Here is a 21,672-nt window from a genome sequence, read left to right on the forward strand (position 1 = left end):
ACGCAGCCATGCTGAGAAGGTTCTCCGCACATAGGTACGGTAGTTCTGCAAATCGCCCTTCTCGTCGCCGCACGTCGCGGCACACCAGCCAGCGTCTCGCGGCACAGTAGTGTGCCGCGGAACAGCGGTTGAGAAACGCTGCCATACTGAATCAGGATGGTGTTCAGCAAGGGCGTACCCACCATTCGGCAAGTTAGGGCAGCTGCCCTACTCTAGAAGCAGGGCTGGTGGGCAGAGGCGGAGCACAGCCCGGCGGAGCGCGAGTTCGCCATTCCCGCCGCACCGCGCCGCACCCTCCCTCCAGCTCCCCGGCGCGCCCTCAGGCAAGGCCAAGCGCGGCGGGGAACCAGGGAGCGCGGCGCGGCGGGCGGGAACGCTGAACTCGCGCTCCGCTGGGCTCCGCCTCCGCCCACCAGCCCTGCTTCTAGGGAGGGGCACAGCCCGGCGGAGCGCGAGTTCGCTGTTCCCGCCCACTTTGTGGCCCCTCCCCTTCCGTGCCTTGGACCCTCCCCTTGCCCCCCCCTAGTTTTGATCCTGGGTACGCCCATGGTGTTCAGCCCCGCCATTTGAGCAGCCCTGTCCCAGAAATATATTTGTTGCTGAGGTAAGCCTTGAAATTAGGCCATAAGTCTGCCATGTGACATCTTTTCCTGTAAGGGGCCTGTGGATCTTTCTGTTTACAAGGATGCATAGTGGAGCACTCTTCATTCTGATGTGAGCAGCTTTCAGTCTTGATGTGCAGAGATCACAGTCTGACTCTAGGCACTGCTGTGAATGACAAGTCTACAGAATAGTCATCGCTCTTGTCACCAGGAGACAGCTGCCGCCCAGTCACTGGCAGACAGCTGCTGCCGAAAGCTACAGGGCGGTGGCATCCACGCTCTCCCGATCCTTTATCCGAATGATGCATTAATTCTCAGCTTTGGTCTTGTAGGGCAGGGGAAATAGTAACCAATTATTAAGCAGAACCAATGATGTATTCTTTGTCGCTGGAGGGGGGGGGGGAAACCCAACCTCAATGTGTTATATAGATATGAGAAGGAAGAGGGTTAATTCAGCCAAATCCCATTTCCTTGAGATAACAATAATGGCTGTATAAAGTGCAAATTTGTAAGGTGCATATATAAAATATTGGCAATCTAAGGAGGGTGTGCCAATGGGGCACTTGTACTCACAAAGGTGTTCCTGGGCACCCTCTGTCTGCAGTAAAAATTAGGCTTGAAACCACTCTGTTGTAGTCAATTGGTGTGTTCCCCCCCCCCCAGGTCAATCCTAACTATTGGATGGCTGGGTGCATGTATGTGTGATTGTGTGTGTGTTTCCATGAGTGCTGCTCCAGTTTGCAAATGTGCTGACAGGACAAAAGACATTGGCAACCTGTGATCTAAAGGCACCTTTGCACATGCATGATTTCATCTTGATGACTACAATAAGAAGTCAACATTTCCTTCAGAACTGGGGTTTCATGGGCTAAATAATATGTAATGGCCACTATTCCATCTTGCTGCAGGAGAGGAAAAGATAGGGAGGCAAGATTCACTCCACTAGTTCTGCTGAAATACAAGCTCCATTTGGCTCTCCCCGAACTAATTCTACTTAAGATGCGCGTTGTAAGAATTTTGTATAGTAAGAAACAGGTCCTGACTTTGCATGTTTTCCTCTTCCCTCATCTTGTTGCCCTTTCGTTTGACGTTTTCTAGATTGTAAACATGTGGGGAAGGGCTCCATTCTCTGTTACTGATTGTATGTAAGCTGTTTGGGGAGTCTTTTTAGCTAAAGAATGGGCTAAAGCCTTTTAAATAAATAAATGCCATGGACAGAACTTTCATACCCACTCTGGCACAATATTCCCGTGGAATCAGCTCACTTATAAAGCTGCAAGTCATCGAATATACCTGCATGCCTGATGCAAACCTGTAAGAGGCAAGAAATGTGAAGTGAAAGTCTGTTTAGCCACTCATAATGAAAATGAGCATGATCCTGTCACAAAGGGCACAGATTCAGAGTCGTATAGTGATGGACTATCCCACTATTCTACGCTCTATGGCTCAGATGAGTATCAGCATAAGGAGTCCATTTTCAGTGACATTCTCATGCCAAATGTGATGTGCTCCGACAACTGTGTTTAAGACTGAAACATCAAAAACCTCACATTTTTATTATATTCGTGAACATCTCTTTAAGGTCAGAATTCTAGCCATCTGAAAATATTTTACAGTAAAAGAAAAAAACAAACAAAACAAAGACAGAACCATTAAGTACAATAAAAAAAATGAAGTCTTTATTCTTTTGGCTCAACTGTAATGTGGCTTACCGTTCTTTATGGTAATAGCATTTTCCTGCATGCAGTTCACCAACACACAAAGTCAACAGTTTCAGTAAAAGGAGGAATTAACATTTAATTTTTGCCTGTGAATGGAATACGGGAAAAGAAAATGTCCTGGTGTGATCAGATATACAAGTTCGCTACTTGGTTCTTGTGGAGGGGGAGAAATTATAATTGTAGAACCGCATATAATATTTAGAAGACTTCTAGTGCAGCATGAATCAACAAGAATAAGAATAGTCTATGTAAACAAACACTGGAAAAGATCAAGGATTTTATGGATAATAAGACTAACTGCTTCTGCAGGCAGTGCTAGGAATTCAAACAAATCTTTCCCACCACATTTCAATTACAAGTTATAGCTATTTGGAAGCAAGTGCATTTTGGACTCCATCTGAAAATTCACATTAAGATGTGTGCAAAAATACAGTACTAATTAAAAAAAAAGGTAACCCAGAAACCTAACATTATCCCCATTCTCTCCTTTCATTATTTTCTACTTTGTGAAGTTCTTCAATTAAAAAGTGCTATGGACAGAAAGTAAGAAACTGCCTGTGACATCGACCTGAAGATCAGTTTTGTTTTGCCATTTATGTACAAAATGCTGAAAAATAAAATTGAATGACATTTGTACACTATTTATATTTTTTCTTAGAAAATCCTAACCATGTATTTGAAAAGATTTAAGCAGTTTGCAACATGATGTGTACAGCTGGCTACACACTGTACAATACTCACTTAAAATTCAAGAGAAGAATAAAGGGCAGAACAAGAAGCTTTTCTTTTCTTTTCTTTTCTTTTTTACCGGATAGCTGAAAACTATTGCTTGATGAAATGAGGAATGATATCTGGTTAAACAATTTGTTTCACTTTTACCACTGACATATGGCTTCCCATATTAGATTTCTGAACAAATCCAAGAAAAATACAGCGGCGAAGGCAAGATAAACAACATGCATCAGTGATAGCCTCCAAACTACTTATAATGGTACAGAATACATCATATTTTCCTGTTCAAGGCTTGCGAACTACAGTTATTGTGGTACATATTTGATGCAATAAATATTGTGCACAGGTCATTATTCCTTTGCTCAAACATGCACCACGGGGTTAAATTAACTATTTACATAGACAGCATTATCTCATTGACACATACAGTGTCAACCTTGCTGAGAGCAGAAGATGGCTAAACAATACTGCAGGAGAAAGCAAAAACAAACTTATAAATGTCAGGTTCTTCTCCCCCCTCTTTTGGATAGTTTAGTGCTCCAGATGAGCACATTTTTGTTTCCTAAAGAACACTTAAAGAAGACCCCCACCCAGTTTCCCCATCCAACTGTAAATTTAGTTAAGTGTGTGTCAACTTGACAACAGAACGGTACATAAAGGGGACAAAAATACTTCTGTCGAGTAACTGTTGAGTTTATGAGACTTACAGGCACATTTAAGAATTGTCAGGATGAGACGTAAAGATGTATACTTTTATTAAGCACCTCAGAATCTGGAGCCATCCTGAAACATGGAAGTATTTAAAACCCTTGTGCAAAGAAGTCTTACTTGTTTCCATGCATGGTCTCTAAGTGCAGCATGCCTTCATGCAAATCACTTCTTCTGTCTGTACAAGAGAATCAGACAGAACAGCTGGTCCTCATGGCCCCCCTTACCCTGAACCCACCCACCCCTGAACATAAAACCCGTTTTACAAAAATAGTCACATATAATAGTAAACAACCTGTGAATTAAAAAAATGACAACCTCACCAACACTGATTTTTGTTGTTGTAAAAATATGGCAAAAGGTGGCAGTTGGAATGCAAACAGTGGATACAGTTATTGTACTTGAGTGTTTTATGTTAAACACACATAAATTCTAGGTTTGCACCTCTTGTACTGGTCCCTACAGTCTGGGTAGCCATTTTTCTTTCCTCTTCAGCAGTGTCAGCTGGTAATGAAAACAGTAGCCTCCTGTCAAAGTAGCCATCCTGTTTTTACACAGCAGCATGGGGATTGACGAGGGGGTCACTGCCTTGTTAATAGGCACTGGCCTTAAGTATATATATAACATTTGTATATATATATATATATTTATAGATATATTTGTGTGTGTGTGTTTGTGTGTGGTGTGCAAAAACAGTCAGTTTGGCATAAACCTCCTCGTGGAGTCCTTTTGAAATAATACTCTATTTTCTCAAGCTGTAAACAATTTGTCACAAAGGGAATCATTCGCTTTGCTCATTTTTTACTGTCCCTGATATCTTTACCTTTATCTTCCTTTTCTGATTTGTCTTTTTCATATTTGTCTTTATCAGGCTTTGTAACGCTATCATAGGAAGGTGGAGAGGTGGTGGAAGGGGTGATATCGTTTTTTTCAGGGGTGGAATTCTCATTCAGCTTATCAATGATCATATCTTCTTTGATAAGAGTGTCATCTCCAGCTTTGATTCGATCCTTACTAAATAGGCAGGACACTTTTTTAACTTTTATCTTTAAGAGGTAGCGCCTGAAGGCTCGCTGAATGATGACAGCAGATACGTCCTCTTGCTTTCGTTTTAATGTGGTTGTAATTGGTTCATAAGAAGCTTTTGAAGGATTGGCTGCCATGAACCGATCTTCCATTTGAACACGAAGGGCATCCATTTCATCACTTTCACCCAAAACACGCTTTGTGAAAGCAAACAAGATGTCAAGGCAGTGGATTCTGTCGCCACTTACCATGGGCAGATCCATTGCAATAAGCTGGACTTTGTTTGGTTTTGGTATTAGAAGGGGAGGATCCAGTGAAGCTGCAAAATCGGAGAGTTTACTAAACTCTATGAATTGAGTTGCATCCGGATCGAACTTTTCCCAAACCTCATAGAACATCTCAAAGTCGTCCTCACTCAAAGGCTCAGCACTTTCTTCTGTAGCAACGCTGAAGTTCTCCAAAATCACAGCAATATACATGTTTACTACAACTAAAAATGATATAATAATGTAGCTAACAAAGAAAAAAATCCCAACGGAAGGATTGCCACAGTCTCCTTTCACTGAACTTCCTGGGTGGTCTTTGTTAGGGTCACAGTCTGGTGGCCCACTGTTGAGAATGGGAGCTAGCAACCCATCCCAGCCAGCAGAGGTGGTGATTTGGAAAAGGCAGATCATGCTGTTGCCAAAAGTTTCAAAGTTGAACATGTCATCAATGCCCACTTCTCTCTTCACGTAGGCAAAGTTGGACATTCCAAATATAGCATAGATGAACATGACCAGGAAAAGGAGGAGGCCGATGTTGAACAAGGCAGGGAGAGACATCATCAAGGCAAAAAGCAGAGTGCGGATCCCTTTAGCACCCTTGATGAGACGCAGGATGCGACCTATCCTGGCAAGTCGGATCACTCGGAACAAGGTGGGTGATACGAAGTATTTCTCAATAATCTCTGCTAGGAACATACCTAAAAACAAAATTTATAAATAGGTTACTTAAAAAGGGAATGCAACATCTAATCTTAATAACATGCTAAAAATTGCAACCCAGAGTTTAAAATGAAAAACGATCTCTACATTATTCAGAAAATTACAATTAGAGATTAATTAAGATATTGAAAAGGTTTCCCCCCATATTTCCCATTAACTTTCCAAAATTTTTATTAAGCACCATTTTAATGTTTTATTGAAATGTAATTTTTCTTACCTACAATGGATAAAATGACAACCACAAAATCAAAAATGTTCCAGCCAATGGTGAAATAATAATAGCGGAGTGAAATCAGTTTCAAGACACATTCTCCGGTGAAAAGGACTATGAAGATCAGATTAATTCGGTATAGATTAGTTTCCATTGTATCAGTTTGGTCATCTGTTTCCACCATCATGGTAACCATATTAAGGCAGATAAGAATCATGATGCTGATGTCAAAGGCTTGTTTTGTTACAAAATCAAAGACCATGCCTTGAAATTTGTTCTGTAGACGAAGAAAACAATGTCTTATTCAAATATCTCATGATTTACACAGTTTACCAGTAGATACCTTGTACGGGACATTTGTAATTCATTCTACGGCAAACTGTTTAAGGTAAAACCAAATTTAGATGCACTAAGGGCGCCATTCCTCAGTATAGTGGGAGCTGCTGAGTGCCTTACAGTCACACCTCTACCATAATGCAACAAGACCCTATGTCACAAAAAGACACGAGTTTTTCCCATGCCAGTATTATCCCTCCTGGGAGGTGGGACAGGACAACACTGGCATGTGAAGGAAGTGTATCAATGGCTGCCCTGTGTGAGCTCTAAATCCTTACCTAAATGGCACAGGAAACATATAGCAGTGCATTTGCGCTGCCTACAGGCTTCCCATGGGCATCTATTATGACAGCAGAAAGATAGATTAGATGGGCCTTTGATCTAATCCAGCAGGGATCCTCTCATGTTCTTAGTTATCTATATACAATATTTCTTCCCCACCTTTCTAGTGCCCACTCAGGGCAGCGCCCAAGAAATACGTTCTTAATCTTGCATTGGATATAATTTTGATTGAGTGTAAATCTGTGTCCCGACTGCATTCCCACTTACTCGGCATTGTTATTTAATATATATATAATGGTTGGAAAATTAATGAGGCTTACTGCTGGCCTTGGTATTGGTTTCTGTGGTTTCTTGGACCCCAGTTTTTTCATTGCATTGTAATATTTCTTCTGCTCTTCTGTCATAAAGATGTCTTGACCTCCAAAGTAAAGGGATGAAACCAAACCTGGTTACAACCGGATACCTCTTTTTTTTTTGTTAAGCAAGCAAACGATTATTATTTTTTGTATCTATTCTTACTTAACAACCAATGCCTTTCATTGGGTCTTGGAGACTTGCAGAGACTTTCAAATAATTCAGTTTATTACGTGTGATGTTCTGAGGAAATTCTATAAAGATTTTCATATTGCATATTGCACATGGTCATCGTGTTGCCTTTGATATTGCTGTTTCATTGGGTCTTGGCATAGGAGAAAGTGCGGATAACTGTTAACAAGGTACAAGGCACAGCCCTTGCTTTCAGAGGTTTATGCGTTGAATGAAAGTAAGTCATACCCAACAACACCAACTGAAGTCAACGGTCCTGATTGCTGAGGTCCAATAATTTCATTAGGTCTACTCTGAGTAAGACTTAGTTGAATACATGTTCCCTAGTCTGGTCCCCCTTCCCTTTGCTATTGTGAGAACTCTGTATGTGCTCACATAGTGAGAACTCTGTATGTGCTCACATAGTAGCCACCCCTTCCAAAAACTGCCCATCCTGGCCCCTTTCTTTTGATCAGAGAAAGGAGGTTAGTGTGCCATTCCCTTTGCGTGAGTCTGCTTTCATCACTGAAGGAACAGTGCTGGGAGTGGAGGCAGTGAAGGGAATCCTCCAAAAAAAAACCCCCAACTTCTGCTCTGGTTGATCTGAGAATGTGGATGCAGCCCTGGTTGCACTGCTCTGTCAAGGCTTACTGCTGACGGCAAGGGATTAAGATTTTGAACCCTAATTTATTAAGTGTTATTAGGTTCAAAATAAGGGTTGCCAAATTATTTTCTAACCAGGCTCTGGTGTATTTAATGGGTTTGCCTACTTTTACTGGTTGTTGCTGCTTCTCTGTGTGCAAAAACTGGCCAAGTTGCAGGGAACCAGGCAGAGGGCCTTCTCGGTGGTGGCGCCCGCCCTGTGGAATGCCCTCCCATCAGATGTCAAAGAGAAAAACAGCTACCAGATTTTTAGAAGACATCTGGAGGCAGCCCTGTTTAGGGAGGCTTTTAATGTTTAATAGATTATTTTATTTCATTTTTCTGTTTAATAGATTATTTTATTTCATTTTTCTGTTGGAAGCCACCCAGAGTGGCTGGGGAAACCCTGCCAGATGGGCGGGATATAAATAATAAATTATTATAATATTATTAGTATCATTGGGTGACATTAGCAAGGGGTGAAGTTAGTTCTCATGCTCTACAATCCCCCAGCTGTTTTCTGCACATTGTAGGGCTGTCAAAAGCATAGGAGCTGCTTTGCCTGGGGATTTTCATTGCAAGCCTTGCCTTTAGAGGTTGGAAAAATAATAAATTCAGCAGAAAGTACACAAAGTCACAAAGTCCCTCCTAAATCTCTATTTTCCTTAAGGCTTTCCTGTGTCTTCAGAAGATGTCCATAAGAAATGTGTACCTCAGATACAGTATATTTCCCCCCTCTGCCTCCCTCATATTATTAGCATTTACTAATATGGTTCAACCGAAGTGAGTGACTTCACTTTGATTATGGATATAGATTTAGGATTTGTTGGAAATGAACATTCTGCACTTTTTGGGGGGGGGGAACCTAACCTTATTAAAAAATCTTCTTAAAAAAGACAGTTGCAAATCTTGACGGCAAACACAGCACAACAGACACTGAATCATTATCACTTGACAGTGTGTTCAGAACACAGCAACAGAATACTTATCTTCTTTTTTTGTTGATTAAAATTGTCTATGATGACACCAATAAATAAGTTCAAAGTGAAGAAAGATCCAAAGATGATAAAGATGACAAAGTAAAGATACATATACAGGTTATCCTCATAATGAGGTTGCTTCTCCACCTACAAAGACATTTTAAGGAAACATGCATTAAGCCAACATTTAATATGATTAGCTATTATCCAGGATAATTATTTAGAATTGCCACAGAGCTGCGCTTCCCCAGAATCTATTTTGACTTCATATCTACAAATGGAAAACTCTAAACTGAAATACCGTATTTTGGTACACAACATTGAACCATACATTTATCTTTCTACTCTGAGTTATAATTCAACATTTTCTCTCTCTGCTCCTCCACCTTAGTTCCATTACCTACCTAGATTTCAATCTAGACTTATATGGCTTTTGCTAACTCAGCCATGAAACTTTGTGTGTGAGAGAGACACCTTGGGGAGTCATAGGCTCTTTTTCTAACTCTACCACACAGGGCCGTTGTGAGGGTCAAATGGGAAAGCAAATGGGAGCTGCATTGAGCTCCAGGGAAGACAGGAAGAATATAAATGTAATAAATGAATAAATAAATATTGGTTAAAGGCAATCAAGGTCTACAGAATAATATATTCAGAGAAATACTAGAGAAGATGGCAGGTACACAAAAGGGGAGAGTGGAGAAAAACAAATAAGGAAGGAGCAAATTCCAATTACACTAAGAAATACATGTGAAATTATTGCAGGATGACTTATTTTAAAAATAATAATAATATAAAGCAGGGGTATCCAATGTTGGGCCCTCCAGATGTTATGGAAACCAACTCCCATCAGCCCCAGTCAGCATGACCAATGGCTAGGAATGATGGGAGTTGTAGTCTAAAACACCTGGATGGCACCCCATTGGCACCCCTGATATAAATCTATACTGTCACCCAAGATTTGTTGTTATAAAATTCCAATTTTTGAAATGGTATCTTGCAGCGATTTTTCTGCCCATAGCTGTTCAGCAATGACAATGTATTTGAATATCTACCTCCTAACTCTTAATGAGAACCTTTCAGGCTCATGTATAGTTAAGGATCACATAGAAGACAGACTGATCAGAGAGCGGAAAATAGCAGTTGAGACTGAAGCAGGGAGAATAGGCAAGATAACCAGTAGTGGCTAAGAGACAAATCAGTTGTGGAGACATAACAGCCCTTTGGGGCCTGCAGACAGCAAATTTCAAAATAAAAGGCAGCGGCGGTGGGTGGGGGAACCAACCCTGGGAAATTAGAATCGAAACAATAGTTGTGTGAAATCTGAGTGCAAAAGTGTGCTCATGCCATGGTAGTGCACTTACATTTCGTGAATCCACAGCTGCATACATAATATCCATCCAACCTTTGAAGGTGGCCTGAAAATAGAACACCATTTTTAATGCCTGCACTTCATAAACAATTTGGCAACTGAGGAACAAAAGCATACCATGTATGTATTAGGGACTGATAAATCCCTTCAAAGTGGTCTGGGACAACATCCTATTAATTTCTAGCTGAATTAATAGGATTTAAAATACTGTACGTTAGGAGTGGGGAATCCGTGGCCTTCCAGATGTTGTTGGACTCCAACTCCCATCAGGGCAGCTTCGTCAATGGTCAGGTATGATGGAGTTGTAGTCCAGCACCATAAATATATAATGCCATTGGCATGCATTAATAAATGAATGCCTCTGTGTACACAGGTAGGTAGCCATGTTGGTCTGCCGTAGTCGAAACAAAATAAAAAAAGTTCCTCCCAGTAGCACCTTAGAGACCAACTAAGTTTGTCATTGGTATGAGCTTTCATGTGCATGCACACTTCTTCAGATACCAAAGCTCACACCAATGACAAACTTAGTTGGTCTCTAAGGTGCTACTGGAAGGAGTTTTTTTTAGTTTGTTCTGTGTACACATTTTACAAATAATCAACTAATCCAGAATGTGGCAGCTAGAGTGGTGACTGGGAGCAGCCGCCGAGACCACATAACACCGGTCTTGAAAGATCTACGTTTCCCAGTACGTTTCCGAGCACAGTTCAAAGTGTTGGTGCTGACCTTTAAAGCCCTAAACGGCCTCGGTCCAGTATACCTAAAGGAGCGTCTCCACCCCCATCGTTCTGCCCGGACACTGAGGTCCAGCTCCGAGGGCCTTCTGGCGGTTCCTTCATTGCGAGAAGCCAAGTTGCAGGGAACCAGGCAGAGGGCCTTCTCGGTGGTGGCGCCTGCCCTGTGGAACGCCCTTCCATCAGATGTCAAAAAGGAAAACAGCTACCAGATTTTTAGAAGACATCTGAAGGCAGCCCTGTTTAGGGAGGCTTTTAATGTTTACGAAATTAGTGTATTTTAATGTTTTTGTTGGAAGCCGCCCAGAGTGGCTGGGGAAACCCAGCCAGATGGGCGGGGTATAAGTAATAAATTATCATCATCATCATCATCATCATCATAGTTTTATGGAAGATTTGGTTTAGATTTGCACTGGGCTGTGTGCTCCTATGTGTCTATTTCAGATCAAAGTTCAATACTGCCTGGACATAATGTTCTGGTTTCTCAGCAATGTTGCAAATATATGCATTTTGAGCTCAGATAGTCTGCTGGTTCACTGTAGGCAGATTTCCCACTTCAATTTAATGTTAAGCTGTGTTCAGATAGTGCCTTGAAATTTCCATGCAGATGTATTGGGAAGACATAATTTTACCAAATTTTCTTAGGGGGGGGGGGGAGTTCTCCAACAGGTTCTCGGTGATGGGATTCACCTGTCAGTAGCACAAGCTCTTTCTTTCCCTCCTAAGGTCTCACTGCTGTTGTTTGGTGAAAGTGGTAGCAGCAATTGTAGCAGTAGAAGCATTTGCGTCAGAAGCGTGGCCGCCATTTTCCACCCTTCACTGTGCCCCAGACCTAGTGTCATTCCACGGCACTGTGGTTGGAAAATGGTGTCTGCTGCCAAAAACATAAAAGACATAGAGATCTGCCTTATATCACTGGTCCACCTAGCCAACTAAGAGCTGCTCTTTAGGGTTCCAGACTGGAGACATTCCCAGCCTGACATGAAGATGCCAGGGATGGAAGTAGTGACCTTCTGCAAACAAAGGAGATGCTCTACCACAGAATAAGGGTCTTACCCCTAAAGCTTGAATGAAAAAAATGGTGGAGAATATTTGGAACAAATTTGGCAAAGTGGCCTTCTGTTGTGAAGTGAGAGAATGAGAAAAAGAAAAGAATTTTGGGGGGAAATCACTTCTGAGAAATTTTAGCTTAGTGGGATTTTTCCAGTAAAAAAGAAGAAGACGACAGCATAAAAGAAAGCACGGCTAAACTTTTTTCTTTCTTTCTTTTTAAAGAAGTTAACGTTAAGAATTCTAGGAATAACAACCACTTACTACTTGAAGCAAAGAGAGGTAACCAAGCCCCACGTTATCAAAGTTGACTTTCACATTTTTCCACCGGGCTGTTTCATTTCTTTCTATGAGCTCTTCACACTGAGTTTGGTTGTCAACTTCATCGATGCTAAACATGTCCCCAGTTGTGGTATTGATGCAGTGGTAGAACTTGCCAGCAAAGAGATTGACTCCCATAATGCTGAAGATTAACCAGAATATAAGACATACGAGAAGCACATTCATGATCGATGGAATCGCTCCCAGGAGGGCATTCACCACCACCTATAAAACAAATGGCACCGTAGAAAGAAAGTTTGACTGTATAACTGCAAAAAAAGAAGATGCTTTATCAACGTAGGATGAGGATTTCTGAAATGAATTTTAAAAACTTCTGAAACCTTCGTTACACATGTGCCCTCCATTACTCATGGAAGAACTCAAATGTAAGTAAGATAAAAACCAAAGAAAGCAAGGAAGTGTAATACAAAGGGGGTGGGGGAACCTGGGTTGCCAGTCCAACCATATGAACTAAGAAACAGAACGAAAGGAGAGAAGTGTCAACTACAGATAACCAATGTTACCAAACATAGGAGCAATACAGAGTTTGTATTTTCCAAACAAATAAAGAGCACATCATGTAGAAAAATAAAGGCAGCAAAACATCTCATGAAAGCCAACGTTTGCAATTTGGTGAGGGAAGAGATTTTTGTGCATCTAATTTTGACAGTGATGCCTTTTTTCTGCTTTCAAATGGGGCATTTTGTGTAATGCCATACCCCTACAGAAGACATTTTGAGACCATTGCTCACAGTGATTTCTTAAAAGTTCAAATTAGCCTCAAAGGGTTAGCAAACCCTGGTCTAGGCCACTTAGAGCACCATACTCCAACACACAGTTGAGGTCATAGGTCAGAAGAAGTGGCTTTCAAGGAAGTTCGAGTTTTATCACTTCTGAAAATGAAGTATCCCCTCGCTTTGGCATTTCTTCTCAGAATAGATCACTTTTGCCATGTGCTTCATAGAAATCTCTGCAGGCAGCTGAGAAGGATAGTCATTGTGCTATAGACAAGCAGTAGAAGTATATGAAGTATAGTTTTGCAGCCTGGTTAACATGTTACCCTGGTAACATAGTTAGCAAGGAAAACACTTCTGTGCGGCTGGAGCTCGTAACATATGCAGGCTGCAGCCACGCTAGTCATTTAAGACACTTGGTTATCATCTGCACCAGTGCCAATAGTGCAAATCAGAGTTGTAGAATTGGAAGGCGAAAGAATGGCTCAATGTGAGTGACCCGTGTGGCTCCAGTCGGCAAACGATAATTTCTGCTTCATTTTTAATTTTGGTAAGCACCCAACAGCCAGCATTTAATATAGGACTGTTTTGTTTAGCACACTTTTATTTCATTTTCATACTCTCTTAAAAATAGGGTTACCCATCTTCTTTTTAAAAACGGTGATAAATAAATAAATCCATATGTACACAGACAGACAAATGAAAGTATTATTACACGGTGTAGTAGACAGCTGGCTTCAAGGCACAGGCAGTGCAGAGTCTGTGGGAAATATGTCTCTCCTTTAGCTGCATGATCGGTCATATTATTCCCTCCATTACTGCTGCATTTCAAAAGCTGACCTACATTCCCCCTTTCTGAGTCCTGCAGCAACACCACTCCCTTGTGGTATGAATCCTTTGACAAGCTCAAAACATGGTGCCAGAGATATGCTATCATCTGCCAGCATGAAATGTGGAGTGTGGGGCCCCAGAGATAAGTGGCAGTCGAGGAGGCAAAAGGCATGCCGATTACTTTAAATTTAGGGGGCCATGTCCAATGTAGAATAGCACACACATGTTGGATATTTCTATTTCTATTATTATTATTATTTTCTGTTTTTAATATTGATGTTTTATTCTGTTTTTAATATTCTGTTGGGAGCCGCCCAGAGTGAAACCCCGCCAGATGGGCGGGGTATAAATACTAAATTATTATTTTTATTTTTAAACAGAAGGCTGGTGCAGTTATTTATTTATTTTTTAAATAATTTTTATTAATTTTAGAAAAAGAAAACACATACAAAGTATACAACATAAGCTCTGTCCCTTCATTTTCCCTCCACCCACAAGCCCACCTCTGCCACCAGTGAGACCCATGGGTATTGGGGAACAAAGGGGTCCATTTTAAGCTGGGTTTGACCTCCCCCCTCCTTCCTCCCCCCTCATCCCCCCCTGCCACTGAGAGGACAAAGGCGGAGGATCTCTGGGGATTGGCTTATCCCCCAGCTATTTCTTCACTGTACTGGAAAAAAGAAAAACAAGGAAAAAAAGGAGAAAAAAAAGCAAAAATATAAAAAGGGAAGAAAAAAAAAGGAAAAAGGAAAAATATTAGTGGCTTCCACGACTCTCCTCCTCCTGGATTTCCCAACCTCTTTACATAGTTATGGCGGGTTTTCTAATCCAATTCAGAATCTTATTCTTATAATATTAACACAATCCTCCTCCTTCTTCATGCTGTCCCCCTCTGAGCCCCCCCCCCCTGCCACTGGGGTAGCCCGAGGAGTCCAGCAGTTAAAAGGTTCCATTTTTGTGTCTGGGTTTCCCTCCACCCTTCCCTCTCCCCTCAAGGCACCCCCTGCCACTGGGTACCAAGAGTAAGAAGGGGGAGACAGGCAGTTTTCCACCCAAACACCTCCTGCTCACCAAAATTATTCAAAAACAAACTCTAAGCATATTTCCTCAGCCATTCTTTTTACTCCCTCCAGAAAGCTCTTAACCTTAAACTATAAAAATCTCTCCTTCCCCCCCCCTCAATGTCCCTCCTCCCAATTGGATCAGCATATCCTTTAGCAGGCCAAGATTCTGACACCGTTGTTCATAAACCAAAAAAAAGTACCTTAAACTAAAATTTTTACCCCACACCAATTCTTTCCCACATCCACTTCCAGACCCCTGCTCCTCCCTCTTTCTGCCTTTCCCTCCCTTCACTAACACCATTCAACATTTCAGTCTCTCCAGGATTTTCACTTCCATCAATCTTCTCTTCACTTTGCTTCTCCTTGTCGGCCTCATCTCTTTGTTCTAATCTTTGTTTTTCATCATCCAACACATATTTTTTATGGTCTGAATCAGTCTCCAAATTGTCCTCAAATTGTTGCTTCTCACACACAATCTCATAATCCAAATTGTCCTCTAAATCTTGCTCTTGCACCTCATTCTTCTTTTCTGTTGGATTGAAGCATTGCCTTTCCTTGTAAATATCTTCCCATGTTTGTAGATAGCCCAGCACAGCCTCCTGGAAAGCTCGAGAGAATTTTGTTTTCATAGTTCACTTGACCACAGGCAGACCAGAGATAAGGGCAGAAGGGTACTGGAAAATTCCTCTCTACCACGTTGTCGGCTCCATCTTGGCTGTTCTTATCCTTTGTCTTTAACCTCATCAGATTTCAAATTTACAGTCCACTTAAATCCTTTTAAAACCTTTTGAATCAATTTTTCCAATTCACAGGAATAAAATCGTCTTTCTTAGTCCTTTAACAATTTGACAGCTTTTGACAGCTGTCAAAGCGTCCTCCCCCTTGTTGCTGCTGAACCTCAAGGGGCAATGACACCGGGGGCTGGGGAGGTTTGGAAAAGTCTTTCTTTCTCTCGGGTCCGCAATCTTGAAAGAAGTTTTCCCTTTTCGGCTTGGGAATGTTTAATGCGCCTCCTGATTGTCCATTTGGAAGAGATCGGCTTCCGTTACTTTAGAATCTCTTCCTATCTTCAAATTTAAAATTTTTAAGATCCGAATGGAGATTTGACTTACTTTGAAGAAGTCTTTTATTTCCTTGGAAGAATCCGCCGCTTGCAGGCTGAGGACTCGGAGCTTCACTTCAAGGAGGTAAGATGAAACCCAAAAATGGCTCCCGCGACTCCACTCCGCTGGCTCTCGATTGCTCTACTGAGCTCTCGGGCAGCAGAGGATTCGCGTCCGGAGCAAACAGCTGGGCACTATGCCACCGGGACTCTCTACCCGGTGTTTTTTCGGGGAGTCCGCTCGCTCTGCGGACTTCCCCCCCCTCCACGAAGCCAGGGACTTCGGAGCACGAAGTCCCTGCGTCCAACTTCACCAGTGCGACGAACCGGAAGCCGCAGTTATTTTCTTTTGGATGTTAAAAAACATTCTTATGTACATTATCAAAATGTTAAAGGTTTCAGAAAAGGAATGTAAACATTCAATTTAAATACAAGAAAGCTATGGATGATTTCTTCCTCCTTTTGGCACTCTTGGGATTTTGTCATTCTCAATCATTGGGTGTTATCTGTAAATTTGGATACCGCAACCGGATTCCAGCTCTTTGGAAGCCTCACTGCTTACAACCCACCATTATGAAAGCTTCTGTTTCCATCTTCTGATTTCTAATAGATATTGATTTGTAAGAGGACCTATCAGGTGATCCCATGACTGTTAAGATTTGATGGAACAAACTCCTTAGCGCTACACTGAGTTCCTCCCAATATGTATTATTAATACATATGTATTATGTGTTATGTAATATGCATTAATACATGTGCCTGCAAATCATATGCGTGTGCACATGCATTTAGATGCGTCAGGGTAAGAATACCAGATACTTAAAACCAAGCTATTAAAATATAATCTAGAAGTTGACAATTCAGAGCTGATTAAAAAATATGGAAAGTAAAATAATACAAGAGAGGAACTGAAGTTTAGCTTTTTAAAATAAATAAATAAATAAATAAACTATTTAAAAGGAATTAGTGATATATTAATTAGTGACATTTATATAGTCTATTCCAAATGTGCAAACATTAGCTGAGTTTATGCTGCAAGATCCTGGCAGGTATTCTTTTTCTCAAGTTGCAGAGAGGCTGAGAGAGAAAGCTGCTTGCTGGCCGGGGCCACTTTGTAAAGTCCTGGATTTCTACCGAAAACCTTGCTGCTCGTATTCTTAATATGCCATCCAGAAGATGATCATGATAGCTTTGTATGTTAAGTTCAGCTCTTTCCATGTTTTCTTACCCTCATTCCTTCAAATCGTGATAAGGCTCTTAGGGGTCTCAAAGCTCTTAAAGTCCTCAGTGATTTAATGGCGCCAAGTTCAGAGTAGCCCAAGGCATTAGCTGTTAAGCTAACTAAAGAGACCTGCACACATGAAGAAAAAAGAAATTAACTTGTAAGCTATATAACATATATAAGACTCAGCACATACTTTTTCTATAACTTTGCAGAGATCAACTCAGTCATTCACTGTAGCAGGACAAATGGCTCAAAGGGCACCTCATGATAAAATGGACACAAAGGTAAATGCTTTAGTTATTCTCAGTATAGAAGAGTTTGAAAAAGAATTTTGCCTTGGCCCAGCTGGTGAATTTAAACAGGTTATCTGCCACTATGCAATGGCAGACCCACCAAGTGTCCCTATTTTCCAGGGATGTCCTTGATTTAGATTTAGAGAAGCCATCCTGGTTTCTGATTTAATCCTGCCCAGAATGTCCGACTTTCCCTTAGGATGCCCCAATTTTCATTGGAGAAACGTTGGAAGGTATGGAGTTATCCAAACCCCGAGCCGTCCGAAGGCAATCCTGTATAGGGATTTTTTAAAAAAATGTTTAACATTTTATTATGTTTTTTATATATGTTGGAAGCTGCCCAGAGTGGCTGTGGCAACCCAGTAAAATGTGTGGGGTATAAATAGTAAAATTATCATTACAGACGTCCGTATTTTCATCAGAGAAATGTTGGAGGAACATATGCAATGGAACATATTTCGGCATTTTAAAGGTGTCTTGTGTGGAGGAAGGGTAAAGGCACGCACACTGTTTCTACAAAGTGAACAGCTTCTTCTGGATAGAGGGAAAGTGCTTCTACATACCGGTAATTCGATTTTAGACTGTGCAACGCTAATGCCGTGTTTAAGAAGAGGTGCAAGACCATGCTTAAAATGCCTGCCACTTGTTCCAGGGCATAATTTTCAAACCCTGAATTATGCATGTAGTTGTTTGCGTTCAGGTGTAAGACGAAGTAGAAGCACGTGTCTTTTGAACTGGGATGTTATGTCAGTTTATGCAAATTGCTGCCATCAGCTTGTTGCAAGGGGTTTACCGCAGTGTTTTCTAACCAAATCCGTGTGTTGAAGTGGATGCAAAGCCCTGCTGCTGGCCCTGGCCTAAACATTGTGCAGCTTCCCCAGCCCCACCTGCAACTTCCACATGTTGAGTATGGACAACTGCAAAAGGGGAGTTTTCATACGTAGATACCTATGCATATAGGCTTCCATCAGATCAGGGCACCCATGGCATCTGGGTTCTCAATCCATGGAAGACTAAGTGTGTAGGTGTCCCTGTTGTATAGATCCATGTTGAGAACAATCCAGAGTTTCACCATGCACAACTTTACCATGGATTCCAAAATATAGCGCCAAAAGGTGCGTGTACACAGAATGCTAGTAGATGGATATGGATCTAACTTTGTACCATGCCATTACAGTGGAACCTCGGTTTATGAACACCTCGGTTTACGAATTTTCGGTTTACGAACGCCGCGGACCCATCTGGAACGGATTAATTCACTTTCAATGGGAAAGTTCGCTTCAGTTTATGAACGTTTCAGTTTATGAACAGACTTCCGGAACCAATTACACCCATGCTTCGGGTTAAGTACGCTTCAGGTTGAGTACTCCGCGCACCCGTCTGGAACAGATTAATCCACTTTCCATTACTTTCAATGGGAAAGTTCGCTTCAGTTTATGAACGCTTCAGTTTAAGTACTCCGCGGACTGTCTGGAACAGATTAATCCACTTTCCATTACTTTCAATGGGAAAGTTCGCTTCAGTTTATGAACGCTTCAGTTTATGAACAGACTTCCGGAACCAATTGTGTTCATAAACCGAGGTACCACTGTAAAGGTAAAGGGACCCCTGACCATTAGGTCCAGTCGTGACTGACTCTGGGGTTGCGCGCTCATCTCGCATTATTGGCCGAGGGAGCCGGCGTATAGCTTCCAGGTCATGTGGCCAGCATGACAAAGCTGCTTCTGGCAAACCAGAGCAGCATATGGAAACACTGTTTACCTTACCGCTGTAGCGGTTCCTATTTATCTACTTGCATTTTGACGTGCTTTCGAACTGCTAGGTTGGCAGGAGCTGGGACCAAGCAACGGGAGCTCACCCCGTCACAGGGATTCGAACCGCTGACCTTCTGATCAGCAAGCCCTAGGCTCAGTGGTTTAACCATAGCGCCACCTGGGTCCCTTATTACAGGTAGATATAGATTTCATTATCTCTGAAGTTTTTCTTAATGACATGGGGAAGGACACATTTTTTTATTAAATTCATACAGCAATTTATTTTGTTTAACTTGTAAATTCAGCTTGTACTAGTTTGGAGTGGTTTCATCAATGCTGCAGTACGAAAATAATTACCCCAACCACTACCCACACTACTAAGGCCCAAATGGCTATTTCCTGGAAGTAATTACACCCCTGGTTTCTGCAACCAGTAGCCACACTGCTTTTGTTCACATTATACCATCCTTTTATGGAATTCTGGATTAAAGTTACTCATGATTCTCGCAAATGTGTTCACTTTACCCCACATTTCATGAAAAAATAATAAATCCATGGCACAGTAACTGTAGTTAATTCACCATAAAGGTAGATTGCATATTCAGCTCCTAGAAAAAGAATACGTACATCAACAATGAGGAAATCCAGCCAGCACCAGGCATTGGTGAAATACATTTGAAAGCCATAGGCCACCCACTTCAGAAGCATTTCCAGAATGAAGATGTATGTGAAGACCTTGTCAGCATACTCCAGCATGGTCTTGATAGTCTTGCGCTGTTCAATATATATGTCTTCAAAAGCCTGTAAACAAATACACAAACATACACACACACAAACACACACATTTGATGGATTTTAGTTTGACATTACTTTTTGAAATATTTGTGTTTCCCTTTCTAGTATTTGAAACTTCAGTCCCCTCTTCCTCTCTGTTGTTTGACATTCATGGGGGAAGGAACGAAAACATGCTTTGCACACAGTAGGACCAAGTTACAACGTTTAGGTAGCAAGTAATGGGTCTTTTTGAGACCCTGGAGAGCTGCTACAGGCCACAGTAGAAAATATTGGGCTACATGGACACAGGTTAACCTTCTAAAGCATCTCCCTGTGTTCCTTTCCTCCATTCTGCAGAATTATTATTATTCAGCAGTTAAGAGTCACATTGTTGGAGAGGACCTTGTGGGATCTCTAGCGCAACACCTGTGCAATGCACAAAATCTAGAGCTGGAACGTTCCAAACTGATTGCTGTCCCATTTCCATTGTTGAACTTCTTATCATTAAGAAGTTTCTCCTAATGTTCAACCAAAGTCTTCTGTGACTTTAGCCTCTTATATGAGACCACCCTTCAAGAATTTGGGTGAAGTACTACTATGGTATGTTTCCTCTTTAAAATAAATGTACCCAGTTCTTTCGGCTTTTTCTCATAGTACTTGTTTTCCATGCCCTTGACCATCTTCATTGCCCTTCTCCGAACATCTTGTTTTGCCTACATTCTTCTTAAAGTACAGCACCCATATCTACACATAATGTTCCAGATAAGTACTATTGAGGAATAAAGTGGAACAGAAAATGTCTGTTGGAACTCTTGTGTTCCCAGATACACCTGCCTGGTATGATGTCAAGACTTCTTTCAGTTCATGTCAACAGATTCTAGCAGAAATAATAATAATAATAATAATAATAATAATAATAATAATAATAATACCCCACCCATATGGCTGGGTTTTCCCCACTCCTTCTTCCCGTATCTTCATGTTACTTGGCCCACTTTGTCTTTCTTGTTCTATGTGCTACCCTAATCCAACTTCTGCTGTCAGTGGACAGTGTAGCCTTGACTCATTGATAGTGATGGTGTAAAGCTATCCATAAATAGCCCAGGCATTGGAAGAAGAAAAGAGAAGAGTTTGGATTTGATATCCCGCTTTATCACTACCCGAAGGAGTCTCAAAGCGGCTAACAATCTCCTTTTTCCTCCCCCCCCCCACAACAGACACCCTGTGAGGTGGGTGGGGCTGAGAGACTTCAGAGAAGTGTGACTAGCCCAAGGTCATCCAGCAGCTGCATGTGGAGGAGCGGAGACGCGAACCCAGTTCCCCAGATTACAAGTCTCTTAACCATTACACCACACTGGCTCTCCACTGGCTTGGAAAGAAGGTATAAACATTAGAAACAATGGAAATGAAATGAACCAAAGAGATCAGGTGAAAAACAGGGGCACCAACTTGGGCCTTAGATTATGGGTGCCCAATGGCACCTGCAACATAATGTCGTGACAGGCAGAGCCTTGGACGTTGCTTCTGAGGTCTTGCAGATCTTGGAGGCCACGTATGCTGCCTTACAAGACCTCCAACGTTGCCTCGGAGGTCATGTTGGAGCCCTGTGGTGTGGGTGCCGAGCACCCAATTATTATTATTATTATTATTTTGTGGGTGCTAGGGCCCTGAA

The 21,672-nt window shown here is 41.6% G+C and overlaps 1 protein-coding gene across 2 annotated transcripts in view; it reads right to left on the minus strand.

Moving 5' to 3' along the window:
• Positions 1-4,422: 4,422 nt before the first annotated feature.
• SCN2A (sodium voltage-gated channel alpha subunit 2) overlaps positions 4,423-21,672 on the minus strand; it is a 61,114-nt gene continuing 43,864 nt past the window's right edge. For both annotated transcript variants that reach the window (XM_088660936.1, XM_088660933.1), the window contains exons 19-26: positions 19,854-20,027; positions 17,183-17,305; positions 12,167-12,448; positions 10,113-10,166; positions 8,761-8,898; positions 6,925-7,029; positions 5,993-6,263; positions 4,423-5,753 (exon numbers count right to left, since the gene is read on the minus strand). In XM_088660936.1, coding sequence (XP_088517062.1) covers positions 4,558-5,753; positions 5,993-6,263; positions 6,925-7,029; positions 8,761-8,898; positions 10,113-10,166; positions 12,167-12,448; positions 17,183-17,305; positions 19,854-20,027 — 2,343 coding nt within the window. In that variant the 3' untranslated portion in view covers positions 4,423-4,557. The remainder of the gene's footprint in view (positions 5,754-5,992; positions 6,264-6,924; positions 7,030-8,760; positions 8,899-10,112; positions 10,167-12,166; positions 12,449-17,182; positions 17,306-19,853; positions 20,028-21,672) is intronic.

The sequence above is a fragment of the Zootoca vivipara genome, chromosome 1 (genome assembly GCF_965207765.1).
Source record: "Zootoca vivipara chromosome 1, rZooViv2.hap1.1, whole genome shotgun sequence".
In the NCBI taxonomy this organism is placed as follows: domain Eukaryota; kingdom Metazoa; phylum Chordata; class Lepidosauria; order Squamata; family Lacertidae; genus Zootoca; species Zootoca vivipara.